At 46.7% G+C, this 17,224-nt stretch overlaps 1 protein-coding gene across 1 annotated transcript in view; it reads right to left on the bottom strand.

Annotated features, from left to right (window-relative positions):
- Nucleotides 1-17,224, bottom strand: part of RAD54L (RAD54 like) — a 32,784-nt gene that overhangs the window by 1,407 nt on the left and 14,153 nt on the right. The window contains exons 8-16 of the mRNA XM_053577162.1: nt 16,886-17,010; nt 14,784-14,934; nt 10,618-10,744; nt 7,986-8,060; nt 7,731-7,861; nt 6,493-6,603; nt 5,888-6,011; nt 5,457-5,535; nt 4,991-5,170 (exon numbers count right to left, since the gene is read on the bottom strand). Coding sequence (XP_053433137.1) covers nt 4,991-5,170; nt 5,457-5,535; nt 5,888-6,011; nt 6,493-6,603; nt 7,731-7,861; nt 7,986-8,060; nt 10,618-10,744; nt 14,784-14,934; nt 16,886-17,010 — 1,103 coding nt within the window. The remainder of the gene's footprint in view (nt 1-4,990; nt 5,171-5,456; nt 5,536-5,887; nt 6,012-6,492; nt 6,604-7,730; nt 7,862-7,985; nt 8,061-10,617; nt 10,745-14,783; nt 14,935-16,885; nt 17,011-17,224) is intronic.

Here is a 17,224-nt window from a genome sequence, read left to right as displayed (position 1 = left end):
AATTAGAATTTTTTAAAGCTCATTCTAGAAGCAGTATGTGAGGAACAGGTTAGTGAAACAAAGGTAAAGAATTAGGAAGCTGGCTCGGCACCTGTGGCTCAAGCGGCTAAGGCGCCAGCCGCATACACCTGAGCTGGCAGGTTGGAATCCAGCCCGAACCCGCCAAACAACAATGATGGCTGCAACCAAAAAACAGTCGAGTGTTGTGGCGGGCACCTGTAGTCCCAGCTACTTGGGAGGCTGAAGCAAGAGAATCACTTAAGCCCAAGAGTTGGAGGTTGCTATGAGCTGTGACACCATAGCACTCAACTAAGGACAACAAAGACTCTGTCTCCAAAAAAAAAAAAATAAGAATTAGAAAGCTGCTCCAATATCCAAGTGAGAGAGGACTGTGACGTTAGCAGAAAATGGAAAGGAGGGTGATATTAAAGAAGTCAAAAAGGTAAAATCAATGAAAACTGGTAGGAATCTGGTTGGTAGGACACAAAGAATAGTTTAGTAATGTGATTCCCAGGTTTGGGTCGGGTGGCTAAAGGAGCCATTAAATGACAAAATTCAGAAGAACAAATTTTGTCATGGTGCACCTAAAATATTCATAAGAAATCCAAGTGTGGGCTTGACACCTGTAGCTCAGCAGCTAGGGCACCAGCCAACCACATACACGGAAGCTGACAGGTCTGAACCCAGCTCAGGCCTGCCAAGATAACTACAACCAAAAAATAAAATAAAATAAAAAGCAAAATAGCTGGGCCTTGTGGCAGGCACCAGTAATTCCAGCTCCCTGGGAGGCTGAGGCAAAAGAATTTTGTATTCCAAGAATTAGAGAGGTTGCTGTGAGCTGTCACGACACTGCACTCTACCAAGGGCAACATAGTGAGACTCTGTCTCAAAAAAGAAAACAGAGGTGGTGCCTGTGGCTCAGTCGGTAAGGCGCCAGCCCCATGTACCGAGGGTGGCGGGTTCAAACCCGGCCCCGGCTGAATTGCAACCAAAAATAGCTGGGCGTTGTGGCGGGCGCCTGTAGTCCCAGCTACTTGGGAGGCTGAGGCAAGAGAATCGCTTAAGCTCAGGAGTTGGAGGTTGCTGTGAGCTGTGTGATGCCATGGCACTCTGCCGAGGGCCATAAAGTGAGACTCTGTCTCTACAAAAAAAAAAAAGGGAATCCCAAGTGTGCCAGGCATTGCCTTGTTCAAGACCAGCCTGTGCCAGAGTGAGACCCATCTCTTAAAGAACAACAACAAAAAAAATAGTCTCGGCGCCCGTAGCTCAGTGGCTAGGATGCTAGCCATATCCACTGGGGCTAGCGGGTTCAGATCCTGGTGGGCCCTGCTAAAACAACAATGACAACAACAAAAATAGCCGGGTGTTGTGGTGGGTACCTATAGTCCCGGCTACTTGGGAGGCTGAGGCAAGAGAATCACTTAAGCCCAAGAGTTTGAGGTTGCTGTGAGTTGTGACACCACAGCACTATATCGAGGGTGACAAAGTGAGACTCTGTCTCAAAAAGAAAAAAGAAAAAGAAAGGAAGAAATCCAAATGGAAATGAAATGTAGAAGAAAGAAATTCAAGTGGAAATGAAATATAGATTAAGTAACAGAAATACGGATCTAGAACTCAAACCAGGGGCAGCACCTGTAGCTCAATGAGTAGGGCACTGGCTCCATATACCGAGGGTGGCGCGTTCAAACCCAGTCCCGGCCAAACTGCAACAAATAAATAGCCAAGCATTGTGGCAGGCGCCTGTAGTCCTAGCTACTCAGGAGGCTGAAGCAAGAGAATCTCTTAAGCCCAAGAGTCAGAGGTTGCTGTGAGCTACGATGCCACAGCATTCTACCAAGGGCGACAAAGTGATACTCTGTCTCAAAAAAAAAAAGAAAAGAAATAAAGGAAAAAATCCAAGTGGAAATGAAATGTAGATTAAGTAATGGAAATACAGATCTAGAACTCAAACTAGGGGCGGCGCCTATGGCTCAGTGAGTAAGGTACCAGCCCTATATACCGAGGGTGATGGGTTCGAGCCCAGCCCCAGCCAAACTGCAACAAATAAATAGCCAGGCATTGTGGTGGGCGCCTGTAGTCCCAGCTACTCGGGAGGCTGAGGCAAGAGAATCGCCTAAGCCCAAGAGCTGGAGGTTGCTGTGAGCTGTGACACCACAGCACTCTGTCTCTAAAAAAAACCCCAAACAGAACTCAAACTAGAAATTTAGTTAGAGATTTGTCAATAGGTATGTATGTAATCAGAGAAGTAGAACAACCAGAGTAGAGTTTTCAAAGAAAACAGAAGACATGTTAAGGGTAGATAGTCAACAGTATCAGATATACAAAAGGGAAAATGAAAAGACTCCTATTTTATGGCTTGGCGCCTATGGCTCAAGCAGCTAAAGCACCAGCCACATACACCCGAGCTGGTGGGTTTGAAACCAGCCCGGGCTCGCCAAACAACAATTACGGCTACAACCAAAAAAACTAGCCGGGTGTTGTGGCGGGTGCCTGGAGTAGTCCCAGCTACTTGGGAGGCAGAGGCAAGAGAATCTCTTGAGCCCAGGAGTTGGAGGTTCCTGTGAGCTATGATGCCACGGCACTCTACCCAGGGCGACAGCTTGAGGCTCTGTCTCAAAAAACAAAAAAAAAAAAAGAATTTAGCAATTAGGCAGGTTCAGTAGCATAGGGTCTGACTAGAAGATGAGAAGCTAAAGAAGTTAATCTATAGGCCTTGGAAAACTTTAACAGTAAATGAATGGAAAATAACACAAGTAGTGGTTAGAATAGGACGGAGTTGAAAAAAGATTTTTTTTGAGACAGAGTCTTTGTTGCCCTCAGTAGAGTGCCTTGGCATCATAGCTCATAGCAACCTCAAACTCTTGGGCTTAAGCAATTCTCTTGCCTAAGTCTGCCAAGTAGCTGGGACTACAGGCACCTGCCGCAATGCCCAGCTATTTTTTTTGTTGCATTTGTATTGTTGCTAAAATTACTTTGTTTTTAAGGTGGGAGCTACTTGAGCATGATTATACACTTTAGTAGGATAAAGTAGTTGTCAACTAAGAAAGCATAAGCCAATGTGCTGGCTGGGCACAATGGCTCACGCCTATAATCCCAGCACTCTGGGAGGCTGAGGCAAGTGGCTGGCTTGAGCTCAGGAGTTTGAGACCGGTCTGAGCTTGAGACCGGCCTGAGCAAGCGTGAGACCCTGCCTATACTAAAAAAAAAAAAAAAAAAAAAAAACCAATTAGGCTCAGCACCTGTGGCTCAAGCAACTAAAGCGCCAGCCACATACACCTGAGCTGGCAGGTTCAAATCCAGCCTGGGCCCACCAAACAATGACGGCTGCAACCAAAAAATAGCCAGGCGTTGTGGTGGGCGCCTATAGTCCCAGGTACTTGGGAGGCGGAGGCAGGAGAATCACTTGAGCCCAGGAGTTGGAGGTTGCTGTGAGCTGTGATGCCACAGAACTCTACCCAGGGCAATAGCTTGAGGCTCTGTCTCAAAAAATAAAAAAATAAATAAAATAAATAATTTAAAAACTAGCCAAATGTTATGACAGGCACCTGTAGTGCCGGCTTCTTGGGAGGCAGAAGCAGGAGGATCTCGTGAGCCTAGGAGTTTGAAGCTTCTGTGCACTATGACACCATGGAACTCTACCCAGGGCAACTGGGTAGGTGAGATCTCAAAAAAAAAAGAAGAAAAGAAAGCATTGGATGGGAAAGGAGTTTAGAACAGCTAGAAGAATGAACCTCAAATAGAAGGGAAGGGAATCCTCTTCCTCTAAAACGGGGAAGAAATTTCAGGTATAGAGATTTAAGGAAGAAAAACAGATAAGAGAATTTGTATCCGGTATTCTACATTTTCTTGTCAGAGTTTTAAGTAGGAAACTTGAAGGAAATGGTGAAGACTTGAAGTGGCTCTTGAAGGAAATGAAATATGGCTGAGCCCAAAAAGGAGAACATGAATTTGCATTGGTACCAATTTGTAAAATTCACCTGGCATAAAAGCCAAAAAACAGCTAGAACGATCCAAGTGAAATGGGTATTGGGAAAAGAGCAGCAGAAAGGATGCGTGATGAGCCTTAGGCTGGATAAAAAAGGAAGTCAGAGCCACCACAGTGTTTATGCCTATAATCCAGCACTTTGGGAAGCCAAGGCAAAAGGATTACTTGAGGCCAGGAGTGTGAGGTTACAGTGAGTATGATAAAGTCACTGCACTCCAGCCTGGGAGACAAACTGAGACCCTGTCTCTTTAAAAAAAGTCAAACCAGACTAGTGAGGGAAGGGGGTCACACAGGCAGGGAGCAAGTTCTAAGTACATTAAGTTGTAAAAGAACCCATATAGTGGGTATGAGAAAGCTGAAAGGACAGAAAGTGAGGGTAGGAGTAGAATGTTATTAAAGTTTTGGGTACTAACAAGTTCCACAGCATGACCAATGGAGTAATTAAATGAGGAGGGGTAAGGTCCTTAGAGAAAATATCAAAGAAACATGAAGGCCAGCATGCTGGATAACTGCATCGTCCTTGAAATTAGCCAGGATGATCGCTGGATTTGGGAAAGAAATGAAGGCTGAGCTGGTTCCAAAGTCATCAATGAATTAGAAACACAGCAGAGGATAGATGACTGTAGCAAGAAAGAAAAGAGGGCAATCATGTCAGACAACATGAGCTGCAAAGGAACTATGGGGTAGATACACTAAAAGTGGTAAATGAGAACTCAGGGAATGCCAGCAGGACACAGGGTGTGAGAAGACTACAAGGAAGAGGCACAGGAGAAATCGGGTATGAGGGAAAGCAGGTGTCCCATGAAAAGGATGTACTGTACTCAGCACCATAAGAGGGAGTGGAGGAACAGAGAGAACAGAAGAACAAAGGGTTCTAGGCTAGGCCAATAGCCTGGCTACTGCTAGAGGCAGAGGGGCAAAAGAGGCACTGAGAAACAATTCAATATGATCCTGAAGGTCTTACTCCATGGCCCACCCTACTCTGTCCGCTATCACCATCCTTACAGACAGCAGGCGGTAGATATAGCAGGTCTTCTTTTGACCATCACGCCAGACCCGGGCCATAGCTTGTTCATCATTGGCCGGGTTCCAGTCAGGGTCAAACATGACTAGCCGGTTAGCCCCAATGAGGTTAAGGCCACAGCCTCCAGCTTTGCTGCTCAGCATGAAGACAAAGTCGGGGCTCTGGGAAGAGAGGGAACAGGAGAAAAAGAACCTCTTAGAGCCTAAACTAGGATCCTACTCAGCAAACACAACTCTGAGCTCTCTCACGCCTCTGTATTCCTACACTCAGACCAACTGGAAAGAACACCAGCCAAATACCCAACCCATAAAGTCCATTTCTAACCCAGCCATCACCAACCAGCCTAACCCCACCACATCCACGGGGCAGTGGGGAGTGAACATCTGAGAGTTCTTTAATTCTGATGTCATGGCATTGATGGTATGGGGAAGCAGGCTGTGCATTTACCGATGGACTATTGAAGCGTTCTACAACCTTGGCTCGCTTCTTAATGGACATTGTGCCATCCAGGCGGACATATAAGTACCTGAAGGGAGATCCAAGATTAAGACTGAAGAAGAAAGAAGAGTCCCTTGAGTCAGAACCATTGAAGGAAGTGGACTAACCATGCCTGAGGTTTTAAACTCCCAATGGGAGGGGAAGGGAGAAAGCTGGGGGCCAGGACCCTGTTCCTATGAGAGTACATGAGAGACTAGGGCACATTCTGCTTAGAGATGGAGCTAGGACCATAGCACCAATAAAGGAACAAGATATCCCTAGGGAAATCTCTCATGCACCCATATCTTAGCCTGCATCCACCAATCAGAACACCTAATCTTACCAGAGGGGCTGTAGGGGAGGCACACCTCTTTAGCATCCTGGCTAGGCTAGCACCCTACCTTCGAGCCCGGCAGAGCTTCTCAAAGAGATCCAATGTCTGAGTGTAATTAGACACCAGCACAACTTTGTCACTGCTGCGGCTTCGGGTCACTGCCAGAATATAATCAAGGACCAGCATCTTACCTGGGAAGAAAACAATCATTAGCAACCAACTGGCCATCCCAATAGCCTAGGATTCTTACTCTTGATATACTGCCTTGAAATAGGACCACTTTAGGGCAGTGCCTGTGGCTCAGTGAGTAGGGCGCCGGCCCCATATGCCGAGGGTGGCGGGTTCAAACCCAGCGGCGGGTTCAAACCCAGCGGCGGGTTCAAACCCAGCCCCGGCCAAACTGCAACAAAAAAATAGCCAGGCGTTGTGGCGGGCGCCTGTAGTCCCAGCTGCTCGGGAGGCTGAGGCAGGAGAATCACGTAAGCCCAAGAGTTAGAGGTTGCTGTGAGCCGTGTGATGCCACGGCACTCTACCCGAGGGCGGTACAGTGAGACTCTGTCTCTACAAAAAAAAAAAAAAAAAAAGAAATAGGACCACTTTAGCACAAAGAGAATCTACCACCCTCTTCTCACCCCCTAGGAGACTGAAATACTTCTGGTGGAAAGGACTCACCTGACAGCTGGGGCTCTAGGCCCTTAGAGCTATAATCAGGGGGGAATATGTCCAAGGCACCCTCAAAGCCAGCTTCCTCTTCCACACACTTGTCATAGATTAGAGCTGGATCTGAAAGGAAAAAAAAACATGCCAGCTACTTTGCCTTCTGAAGTTTCCACATCAATGCTCACTAGAACTCCCTCTAGAAGCCCAGCCCAGAGGCCTTCCTCAGCATCAGGCTTGGTCTTCACCCTCCCAAATTCCAACAGGGTATAGTCAGTGCCACCTGGGACCATGGATGGCAATCTGCTTATTGGTGCATTCTCTCAACAGGAAGGGAGTTATCACAGAGAGAGCAAGGTTTCTTCGTTATTTTCCCTTCTGCCCAGTATTTTATATGAACCTGACTATGTGCAGGCATGCGCACACACATACAGAGTCCCAAGCATCAAGCAGGGACTGTACAGAGGATATACAAAATTTTCCAAAGCAAAGGGCCTAGTTCACAGAAGCCACAATGCACAGTTCATGCCTTGGGTAGGGTTGAAATCATTGGAATAATGTTTCTTTTTCTTTTTTTAAGACAGAGTCTCACTTGGTCATCCTTAGTAGAATGCCGTGGCATTTAGCTCACAGCAACCCCAAACTCTTAGGCTCAAGCTATTCTCTTGCCTCAGCCTCCCAGGTAGCTGGGACTACAGGCGCCCGCCATAGTGCCCAGCTATATTTTTTTAGAGACAGCTCAGGTTGGCCTCCAACTCATGAGCTCAGGCACTCCACCCACCTCAGCTTCCCAAGTGCTGGAATTACGGGTGTCAGCCACCGTGCCTGGCAGAATGTTTCTTTTCTTTCTTTCTTTTTTTTTCTTTTTTTCGGAAACAGAGTCTCACTTTGTCATCCTCGGTAGAATACCATGGTGTCATAGCTCACGGCAACCTCAAACTCTTGGACTCAAGCCATTCTCTTGCCTTAGCCTCCAGAGTAGCTGGGACTACAGGCACCCACAACACCTGGCTAGTTTTTGAGACTGGATCTTACTCTTGCTCAGGCTGGTCTCAAACTCCTAAGCTCAAGCAATCCACCAGCCTCAGCCACCCAGTGTGCTAGGATTACAGGCATGAGCCCACTGTGCCCAGCCCTGGAATCACATGTTTCTATGAGGAGTCCAGACAAGTTTTAGTGAAGGTTGCTGGGCCACTACAGAAGCCTATCCTCCATTGCTCATTCTCACATAGTAGGACCCAAGCCCAACTCACGATTACAAAGCTTCTTTAGCGAGGTGATAGAAGAAAGGGAAGACACACTGATCTTGCCCTCACGCAATTCTTCTGCTGGCTTAGCTTGTCTCAGAAACCTCTTGTATAACTCAGTCTGAAGGGGTGTCAGCCTGAAAAAAGGCAGCCACATCAGTGGGAAAAGCTCAACCACATTTTTGCATCTTAAAAGTCCAGTCATACTTCAGAAGCTAAGTTTGACACACTAATTCTATAGCCTTCAGTTAAATTCAGTACCTACAACAAACCACCTCCTCAATCTTCACAGGCAGGTATTTAGAAAGAATATCAGATGTCCTCCGTATCAGGCACCTGTAGAAAACAAGATAAAAAGGTAAGGAGGCTCGGCACCTATAGCTCAGAGGCTAGGACGCCAGCCACATACACCAAAGTTGGTGGGTTCGAACCCAGGCCTGCCAAACAACTACACCAAAAAAAAAAAAAAAAAAATAGCTGGGTGTTGTGGTGGGCACCTGTAGTCCCAGCTACTTGGGAGGCTGAGACAAAAGAATCACTTAAGCCCAAGAGTTTGAGTTTGCTGTGAGCTGTAACACCATGGCACTCTACCAAGGGTGACACAGTGAGACTCTGTCTCAATAAAAAAAGGTAAGGAGCTGGTAAAACTAGTATGCTTACTACTGGAATAAAAGCTACCATCCAAAGGATTAAGACTGGCTGTCTTGGCTCAGTGCCTATAGCTCAGCAACTAGGATGCCAGCCACATTCACCAGAGCTGGCAGGTTTGAACCCAGCCCGAGCCTGCCAAACACAATAACTCCAACCAAAAAACAGCCAGGTATTGTGGCGGGTGCCTATAGTCCCAGCTACTTGAGAAGCTGAGGCAAGAAAATTGCTTAAGCCCAACAGCTTGAGGTTGCTACCCAGGGTGACATAGTGAGACTCTGTCTCAAAAAAAAAAAAAGACTGGCTCTCTTAGCCAGGCACGGTGGCTCACACCTGTAATCCTAGCACTCTGGGAGGCCGAGGTGAGTGGACTACCTGAGCTCATGAGTTCAAGACCAGCCTGAGCCAGAGCAAGACTTTGTCTCTAAAAATAGCCAGGCATTTTGGTGGATGCCTATAGTCCCAGCTATTTGAGAGGCTAAGGCAAGAGCATTGCGTGAGCCCAAGTGTTTGAGGTTGCTATGAGCTGCGAGAAAGTGAGATTCTGTCTAAAAAGAAAAAAAATACTGGCTCTCTTTTGTACTGTTTCCCTGAAAATAAGACATCCTCCAAAAATAAGATCTAGCACATCTTTGGGAGCACACCTTAAAATAAGACACTGTCTTATTTTCGGAGAAACAGGGTAGTATCAAACATCAAGAGACTCATCAGCACTATGGCAAAGATATCTACATCAGGTCTCAGTCATGGGAACAGAGACCTTCAAAATAGCCTAACATAGACTGACAAATCTTTTTCTTCCCCTTCAACTGGCTGGCTGATTTTTTTGTTGTTGCTGTTGTGGCCCTCAGTAGAGTGTCATAGCTCACGGCAACCTCATACTCTTGGGCTCAAGCGATTCTCTTGTCTAAGCCTCCCTACTAGCTGGGACTATAGGTGCCTGCCACAAAGGCCCAGCTATGTTTAGAGATGGGAGTCTCGATTTTGCTCAGGCTGGTCTCGAAGGCGTGAGCTCAGGCAACCCCACCCGCCTCGGCCTCCCAGAGTGCTAGGATTACAGACATGAGCCACCATACCCAACCACTGGCTAGCCAATCTTTAACACAAAGCTGAGCTGCAAACCACTAAGCATTTAGGGCAGTTTCTGCATGCAATTGACCAAATGCCTGCTACCACAAGGTCCCAGACTCAATGAAATGAACCCCACACTCCAGGGCAGCCCAGGAAGAATAAAGAACCAGCACTAAGAAGTATTTCTTAGGCTCAGCACCTGTGGCTGAAGCGGCTAAGGTGCCAGCCACATATATCTGAGCTGGCGGGTTCTAATCCAGCCAGGCCTGCCAAACAACGACAGCTGCAACCAAAAAACAATGGGGTGGGGCGGCACCTGTGGCTCAGTGAGTAGGGCGCCGGCCCCATATACCGAGGGTGGTGGGTTCAAACCCAGCCCTGGCCGAACTGCAACAAAAAAATAGCCGGGCGTTGTGGCAGGCGCCTGTAGTCCCAGCTGCTCGGGAGGCGGAGGCAAGAGAATCACATAAGCCCAAGAGCTGGAGGTTGCTGTGAGCTGTGATACTATGGCACTCTACCCAGGGCAACAGTTTGAGGCTCTGTCTCAAAAAAAAAAAAAAAAAAAGAAGTATCTCCTAAAAACATCCTGACTCTCCTTCCTATCATCCAAAATTGGTAGGAAGAGGTAGCCAGGCAGTTGGGAAGGGCCAGAGGATTCTTTAAGATGTAACCCATGAACTATGCATACCTCCTCTGGAAAGAGGAGTCCAGAATGTATGTACCTGCCCCATAGGTTATATAAGCCCCATGAAAAAATATTAAGTTCTCTTAGCCTGAGAGCCACATCTATCTTGCACATCTTTTGCAGGTCCTGGGGAGAGAAGCCTGGTCCTTTAAGTCTAAAACTGATAAGAAGGTTCTGAAGTATCCAGTAACCTTGAAGTAAGGTTCTGAGCTCTAATGTATATTTTGCTCAGGAAGTCCAGCACCTTCATAGACTTCCTCAGCAGACTAGTGAACAGACCAAAACCAGACCACAGGGCCCAGGCGAGAAAGAAAGCAAGGACTTGTCCTATAAGACACCTCCATTTATTCAGAGACCATAGTCAGGACACAGATCCCATGTACTTCCTAGAATCCCAGCCTTTGAGGACTCTACGTAGGTCAAGTCCCCAGAGGGTTGGCCTTGAATGGCTTGGGAAGCAATTCTGATGACCTCATTTGGGGTCATTACCTATTCACAATGCTGGTGAGCTCCTGCAGTCGCTCCTCTCCTAGCTGCCTATCTGCCTCACTGGCAGCTGCATCTCGACCCTTCAAAATTGGCAGTTCAAAATGCTTCTTGAACTCATGGGCAGTCCCTAAACACAGAAGGGAACATTAAAGAATGTAGGAAAGGAATAATTTTCCCGCTGCGGGTAATGGCAGACTACCTTGTCACAAACCTTTATTTACAACAACATATAGACCAATTTTTATTTAACAGATCAAAGAGATACTAAAGCACTGAACATTTAAAAGGCCAAAGAGAAAGGTGGTAAATTAAAATCCAAATTTCAATTATAGTAAATACAAATGGGCTAAATAGTCCAATTAAAGACAAAGATGGGGTGGCGCCTGTGGCTGAGTGGGTAGGGTGCTGGCCCTAAATACCGAGGGTGGCAGGTTTGAACTCGGCCCCGGCCAAACTGCAACAAAAGAAAAAAATAGTCAGGCATTGTAGTGGGTGCCTGTAGTCCCAGCTACTAGTGGGTGCCTGTAGTCCCAGCTACTGGGGAGGCTGAGGCAAGAGAATCGCCTAAGCCCAGGAGTTGGAGGTTGCTGCGAGTGGGACGCCACAGCACTCTATCGAGGGCCATAAAGTGAAACCCTCTCTCTATAAAAATAAACAAATAAATAAATAAAAGACAAAGATGGTGGCTTGGCGCCTGTGGCTCTAACCACTAAGGCGCCAGCCACGTACACCTGAGCTGGTGGGTTTGAATCCAGCCTGGGACCTCCAAACAACAATGATGGCTGCAACCAAAAAAATAGCTGGGTGTTGTGGCGGGCGCTTGTAGTCCCAGCTACTTGGGAGGCAGAGGCAGGAGACTCGCTTGAGCCTAGGAGTTGGAGGTTGCTGTGAGCTGTGATGCCAGGGTGACAGCTTAAGGCTCTGTCTCAAAAAAAATAAATAAATAAAAAAGACAAAGATGGTCCGGGTGTATTCTTTTAAAAGCCCAACTATACGTTCTTTATGAAAGATTAAGTAACATCCATTAGTACAATGAAATATATGCTACAACATGGCTGAACCTTGAAAACACTGTGCTAAGTGAAAGAACCCAAACAAAAAAGGTCATATATTATATGATTCCATTTATATGAAATATCCACAATAGATAAATCCATATCGATGGAAAACAGATTGTGACTGCCAAGGTTTAGGAAAAGGATAAATAGGGAATGATTGCATAGTAGGTTTAAGATTTTCTTTTGGGGTGATAAAAATGTTTTGGAACTAGACAAGAGTGGTGGTTGCACAGTAATGTGAATATACTAAATGCCACTAAATTGTACACTTTAAAAACAGTTAAGTTTTGCATTATGTGAATTTTACCTCAATTTTTTTTTGAGACTAAGTCTCACTTAGTCACCCTCGGTAGAGTGCCATGGCATCATAGCCCACAGCAACCTCAAACTCTTGGGCTCAAGCAATCCTCTTAACTCAGCCTCCCAAGTAGCTAGGATTACAGATGCCACCACAATGCACAACTATTTTTTAGAGATGGGGTCTTGCTCTTGCTCAGGCTGGTCTCAAACTCCTGAGCTCAAGCAATCTACCTGCCTCAGCCTACCAGAGTGCTAGGATTACAGGCATGAACCACCATACCAGGCCCATTTTACCTCAATTTTAAGAAAAAGCAACCAGCTCAGTGCCTGTGGTTCAAGTGGCTAAGGCACCAGCCACAAATACCTGAGCTGGTGGGTTCAAATCCGGCCCAGGTCCACCAAACAACAATGACGGCTGCAACCAAAAAATAGCCAGGTGTTGTGGGCGCCTGTAGTCCCAGCTACTTGGGAGGGGGAGGCAGGAAAATCACTTGAGCCCAGGAGTTGGAGGTTGCTGTGAGCTGTAACGCCATAGCACTCTAACCAGCGCAACAACTCGAGACTTTGTTAGGTTAGAGTCCCTTTTGTATAATTTTTCTAGTTTTAATAGAGATAGGTCTCACTTTTGCTTAGGCTGGTCTCAAACTTCTGAGCTCAAGTAATCCACCACTTTCAGCCTCCCAGACTCCTGGGATTACAGGTGTGAGCCACTGTGCCTGGCCACTTTGTGATAACCTCGACACTCAGTAGGTTCTCTATCTAAAGTGATTCTCCTGGCTCGGCGCCTACTGTTCAAGGGGGCACCAGCCACATATACCTGAGCTGGTGGGTTCGAATCCAGCCCGGGCCTGCCAAAAAACAATGACAGCTGCAACCAAAAAATAGCCAGGTGTTGTGGCGGGCACCTGTAGTCCCAGCTACTTGGGAGGCAGAGGCAGGAGAATCGCTTGAGCCCAGGAGTTGGAGGTTGCTGTGAGCGGTGATGCCACAGCACTCTACACAGGGCAACAGCTTGAGGCTCTGTCCCTAAAAAAAATAAAAATGAAAATAAAAATAAAGTAATTCTCCTGAGCACTAACAAGTTGCGGTGGCTAAACAAATCCTTCCACAAATATCTATTGCGCAAGAGCTGCTCAAGTGGTGTTTGCCAGGGCCTGAAGAATGGGGAGTTATTATTTAATAGGTAGAGTTTTGGTTTTGCCAAAAAAAATTGTAAAGGTGGATGGTGGTGATGGTTGCACAAAAACGTCAACATACTTAACACCACTGAACTGCAATACTTAAAAATGGTTAAAATGGGCTGGGCATGGTAGCTCATGCCTATAATCCCGGTATGTTGGGATGGTGTGGGAGGATCGCTTGAGGCCAAGAGTTCAAGACCAAACTGAGCAACATATGGCTTGGCACTTATAGCTCAACGATGGCTAGGGCGCCAGCCACATACACTAGGGCTGGTGGGTTCGAACCTGGACTGGGCCTGCCAAACAATGACAACTACAACAAAAAAAATAGCCAGGTGTTATAGCAGGCACCTGTAGTTCCAGCTACTTAAGAAGCTGAGGCAAGAGAATCACTTAAGCCCAAGAGTTTGAGGTTGCTGTGAGCTGTGACACCACCACACTCTACTGAGGGTAACATAGTAAGACTCTCTCTCTCAAAAAAAAAAAAAAAAACAAAAAAACTGAGCAACATAATAAGACCCCTATCTTCTACAAAAATAAGAAAATTAGCTGACATGGTGGCAAGACACCTGTAGTCCTAGCCTACTTGGGGGCTGAGGCAGAACAACTTGAACCCAGGAGTGTGAGTTTGCAGTGAGCTATGATCACACCAGTACACTCTACCCTGAGCAACAGAAAAAGACCTGGTCTCAGTAAATAAATAAATAAATACATAAAATGGTTTAAGAAAAAAATAATTTCCGGAGACCTTCTTTCCTGAGGTCAAAGCTCTTGTAAGGAAACTAGGATATAAGGAACAAAAATGCTGGCTCAGCACCTGTAGCTCAGTGTTTAGGTCACCAGCCACATACACTGGGGCTAGCAGGTTTGAACCCGGCCTGGGCCTGCTAAACAATGACAACTGCAACAAAACAACAGCCAGGCATTATGGCAGCTGCCTGTAGTCCCAGCTACTTGGGAGGCTGAGGCAAGAGAATCACGTAAGCCCAAGAGTTTGAGGTTGCTGTGACCTGTGACCCCACGGCACACTACCAGGGTGATAATAGTGAGACTCTGTCTCAAGGGGGAAAAAAAAAAAAGGAACAGGGCGGCGCCTGTGGCTCAGTGAGTAGGGCGCCGGCCCCATATGCCGAGGGTGGCGGGTTCAAACCCAGCCCCGGCCAAACTGCAACAAAAAAATAGCCGGGCGTTGTGGCGGGCGCCTGTAGTCCCAGCTGCTCGGGAGGCTGAGGCAAGAGAATCGCGTAAGCCCAAGAGTTAGAGGTTGCTGTGAGCCTTGTGACGCCACGGCACTCTACCCAAGGGCGGTACAGTGAGACTCTGTCTCTACAAAAAAAAAAAAAAAAAAAAAAAAAAAAAGGAACAAATGCTGCCTTGGAGTATCCCAGCTCATAATGACACATTCTATATAGCCCCTGCCACCTCTGCAAAGGAAAAATGGTCAAAGAGGGCCTTGTTGAGTTGCTCAGCAGAGTAAAGACCTCCCAATAGATTTGCTACTCCCTAACAAGAGAAGACATCCTTAAGAGTAATTAGTGACCCATACATAAGTAGCAGTCTCTCCTTTCTCTCCACAGCTGGAGTTATACTCCAAAGCACAAGCCAAAAAAAAAAGCTTGATTCTTACCTAGGATGCCTGAATTAACAAAATGTACCAAGCTGAAATACTCAAGTAGGTCATTCTGGATGGGGGTCCCAGAGATGAGCACCCGCCGACTGGTATTCAAGCTATCCAGAGCCTGGTAAGTCTGATTCTCGGAGTTCTTCAGCCTGTGTCCCTGCAAGGGAGTTAATTCTCACTCAGGGTACAGTGTTACACTCCCATATGGCAGCAAACTCTTGGGTAGGCAAGGAAAAGAAGAGTCATAAACATTATAGTTTCTGGGACCTTGCAAACTAGGTAGGGGGTATCAAGACAGTTTGCCCACTTACAGAGAAATTTTAGATTCAAAAGATAGACCTTTCTTAGTTTCTAGGCCAGTGCTACATCCATAAAACAAGAATTCCCTCTGTTCCCTTTCATCCCTTTCCCTGCCATAACCTCTACAGCCTTGGCAGCCCACTTGTCCTCTTCAGAGACCAGGTGGCCGTGTTATAGACCCATGTTTTCAGGGCATCCTCCCTCCAACCCAACCAACCCAGAACCTTCTGAGCCAGATGCCTTCTGTATTAGCCCCCAGGCCTGCCATCAGTGCTAAAGGGACTTGGCCCATGCCCCACCTCTTACTAGAAGCCATACAACTAGTATATGAAACAGCCTCCCTTTGCTCCCTTCATGACTCTCACCCAATCCATATTTTCCCTGTCCCCCACTCCCCCACACCAACACCCATACTAATTCCTTTTTTTTCTTTTTTGCAGTTTTTGGCCGGGGCTGGGTTTGAACCTGCCACCTCTGGCATATGGGGCCGGCGCCCAACTCCTTTGAGCCACAGGTGCCTCCCCCTTTGTTAAAGAAAATGATAAAAGAACCTACTGCCTCTCTTCTTATTTTATTTATTTATTTACTTTTTTGAGACAGAGTCTCAAGCTATTTGCCCTGGGTAGAGTGCCATGGCGTCACAGCTCACAGCAACCTCAAACTCTTGGGCTTAAGCAATTCTCTTGTCTCAGCCTCCCAAGTAGCTGGGACTACAGGCACCAGCCACAGTGCCCTGCTATTGTATTTTGTTGTTGTGGCAGTTGTCACTGTTGTTTTAGCTGGCCCAGGCAGGGTTTGAACCCACTGAACCCACCAGCCTCAGTGTATGTGGCCAGCGCCGTAACCACTGAGCTACAGGTGCTGCACAATTTATTTTATAAAGACAGTGCCTCGTTCTTGCTCAGGCTGGTCTCAAATCCAGAGCTCAAGCAATCCACCCATGTCAGCCTCCCAGAGTGCTAGGATTATAGGTGAGCCACCTTGCCCTGCCCGTACTGGGGTTACTTATCTCTGCTTTTGTTCACGTGAGTACCCTCACCTAGAGTAAAAAACAGAGCTGACATTTACCAAGACCTATGACAGACCAGTCACTGTGATAAGAGCTTTCCCTCAACTACTTCATTAAATCCTTACAATAATCATGAGGCAGATATTATCATCCATCTTACTGATGTAGAAACAAAGGCTCAGGTGGTTAAGTAATTTGTCCAAGGTCAAATACTGATAAGTGGCAAACCCAGGGTCTGAATACAGGACTCTGACTTGAGAACCTGTTCTCCTCAACACTGTGCCATATGTCTCTCCACCTGGGCGTAGTGGCTCACACCTATCATCCTAGCACTTTGGAAGGCCAATGCAGGTGAATTGCTTGAGCTTAGGAATTCAAGACCAGCTTGAGTGAGAGCAAGACTGTGTCTCTACTATAAATAGAAAAACTAGCTGGGCATCATGGCAGATGCCTGTAGTCCCAGCTACTCAGGAGGCTGAAGCCAAAGGATCACTTGAGCCCATGAGTGTGAGGTTGCTGTGAGTTATGATGATGCCATAGCACTCTATGCAGGGTGACAGAGTAAGACTGTCTGGAAAAAGAAAAGAAAAGAATACTACTCTCTCTTGGGAGTTCCAGGCACTGTGTAATCCCTCTTTTGGCAGACTGGCATCACAGGTTCTCCCTCTCACTTGTCTCCTTCAAAGCAGCATCCTCTGTCCTGAGGATTCCCCAGTGACTACTATTGCCCTTGGATGGCAGTGCTTAGTGAAGAGACTGACTTTCTCCTTCCACTCAGACTGCTTGCTGAGTCAAGTACCTCATCACAGATGACCAGACCAACACTTCCTTTCTGGAGGACTCCAACATGAAGGCGGAAGGTCTCATAGGAAATGATGAGGATGGGAGAAGGTACTCTGGCTCCATGCTGGTTCATGAAGCCTTCTACAACAGAAAAGGTGTCAAGAGAACAAATCAGAATATCTTTAAACAAAAGCACTTTCACAGTTCTTTTATTTAGCCTGGAAATAACGAACTATTTCAACTATTTTCTTTTCTATTTTTTTTTGGCCAGGACTGGGTATGAACACGTTACCTCTGGCATATGGGACTGGTGCCCTATTCCTTTGAGCCACAGGCGCTGCCCTATTTCAACTAT

This window comes from Nycticebus coucang, chromosome 22, assembly GCF_027406575.1.
Source record: "Nycticebus coucang isolate mNycCou1 chromosome 22, mNycCou1.pri, whole genome shotgun sequence".
Lineage (NCBI taxonomy): Eukaryota > Metazoa > Chordata > Mammalia > Primates > Lorisidae > Nycticebus > Nycticebus coucang.
The sequence above is the reverse complement of the archived record's forward strand: the minus strand, read 5'-3'. Positions and strand labels throughout refer to the sequence as shown.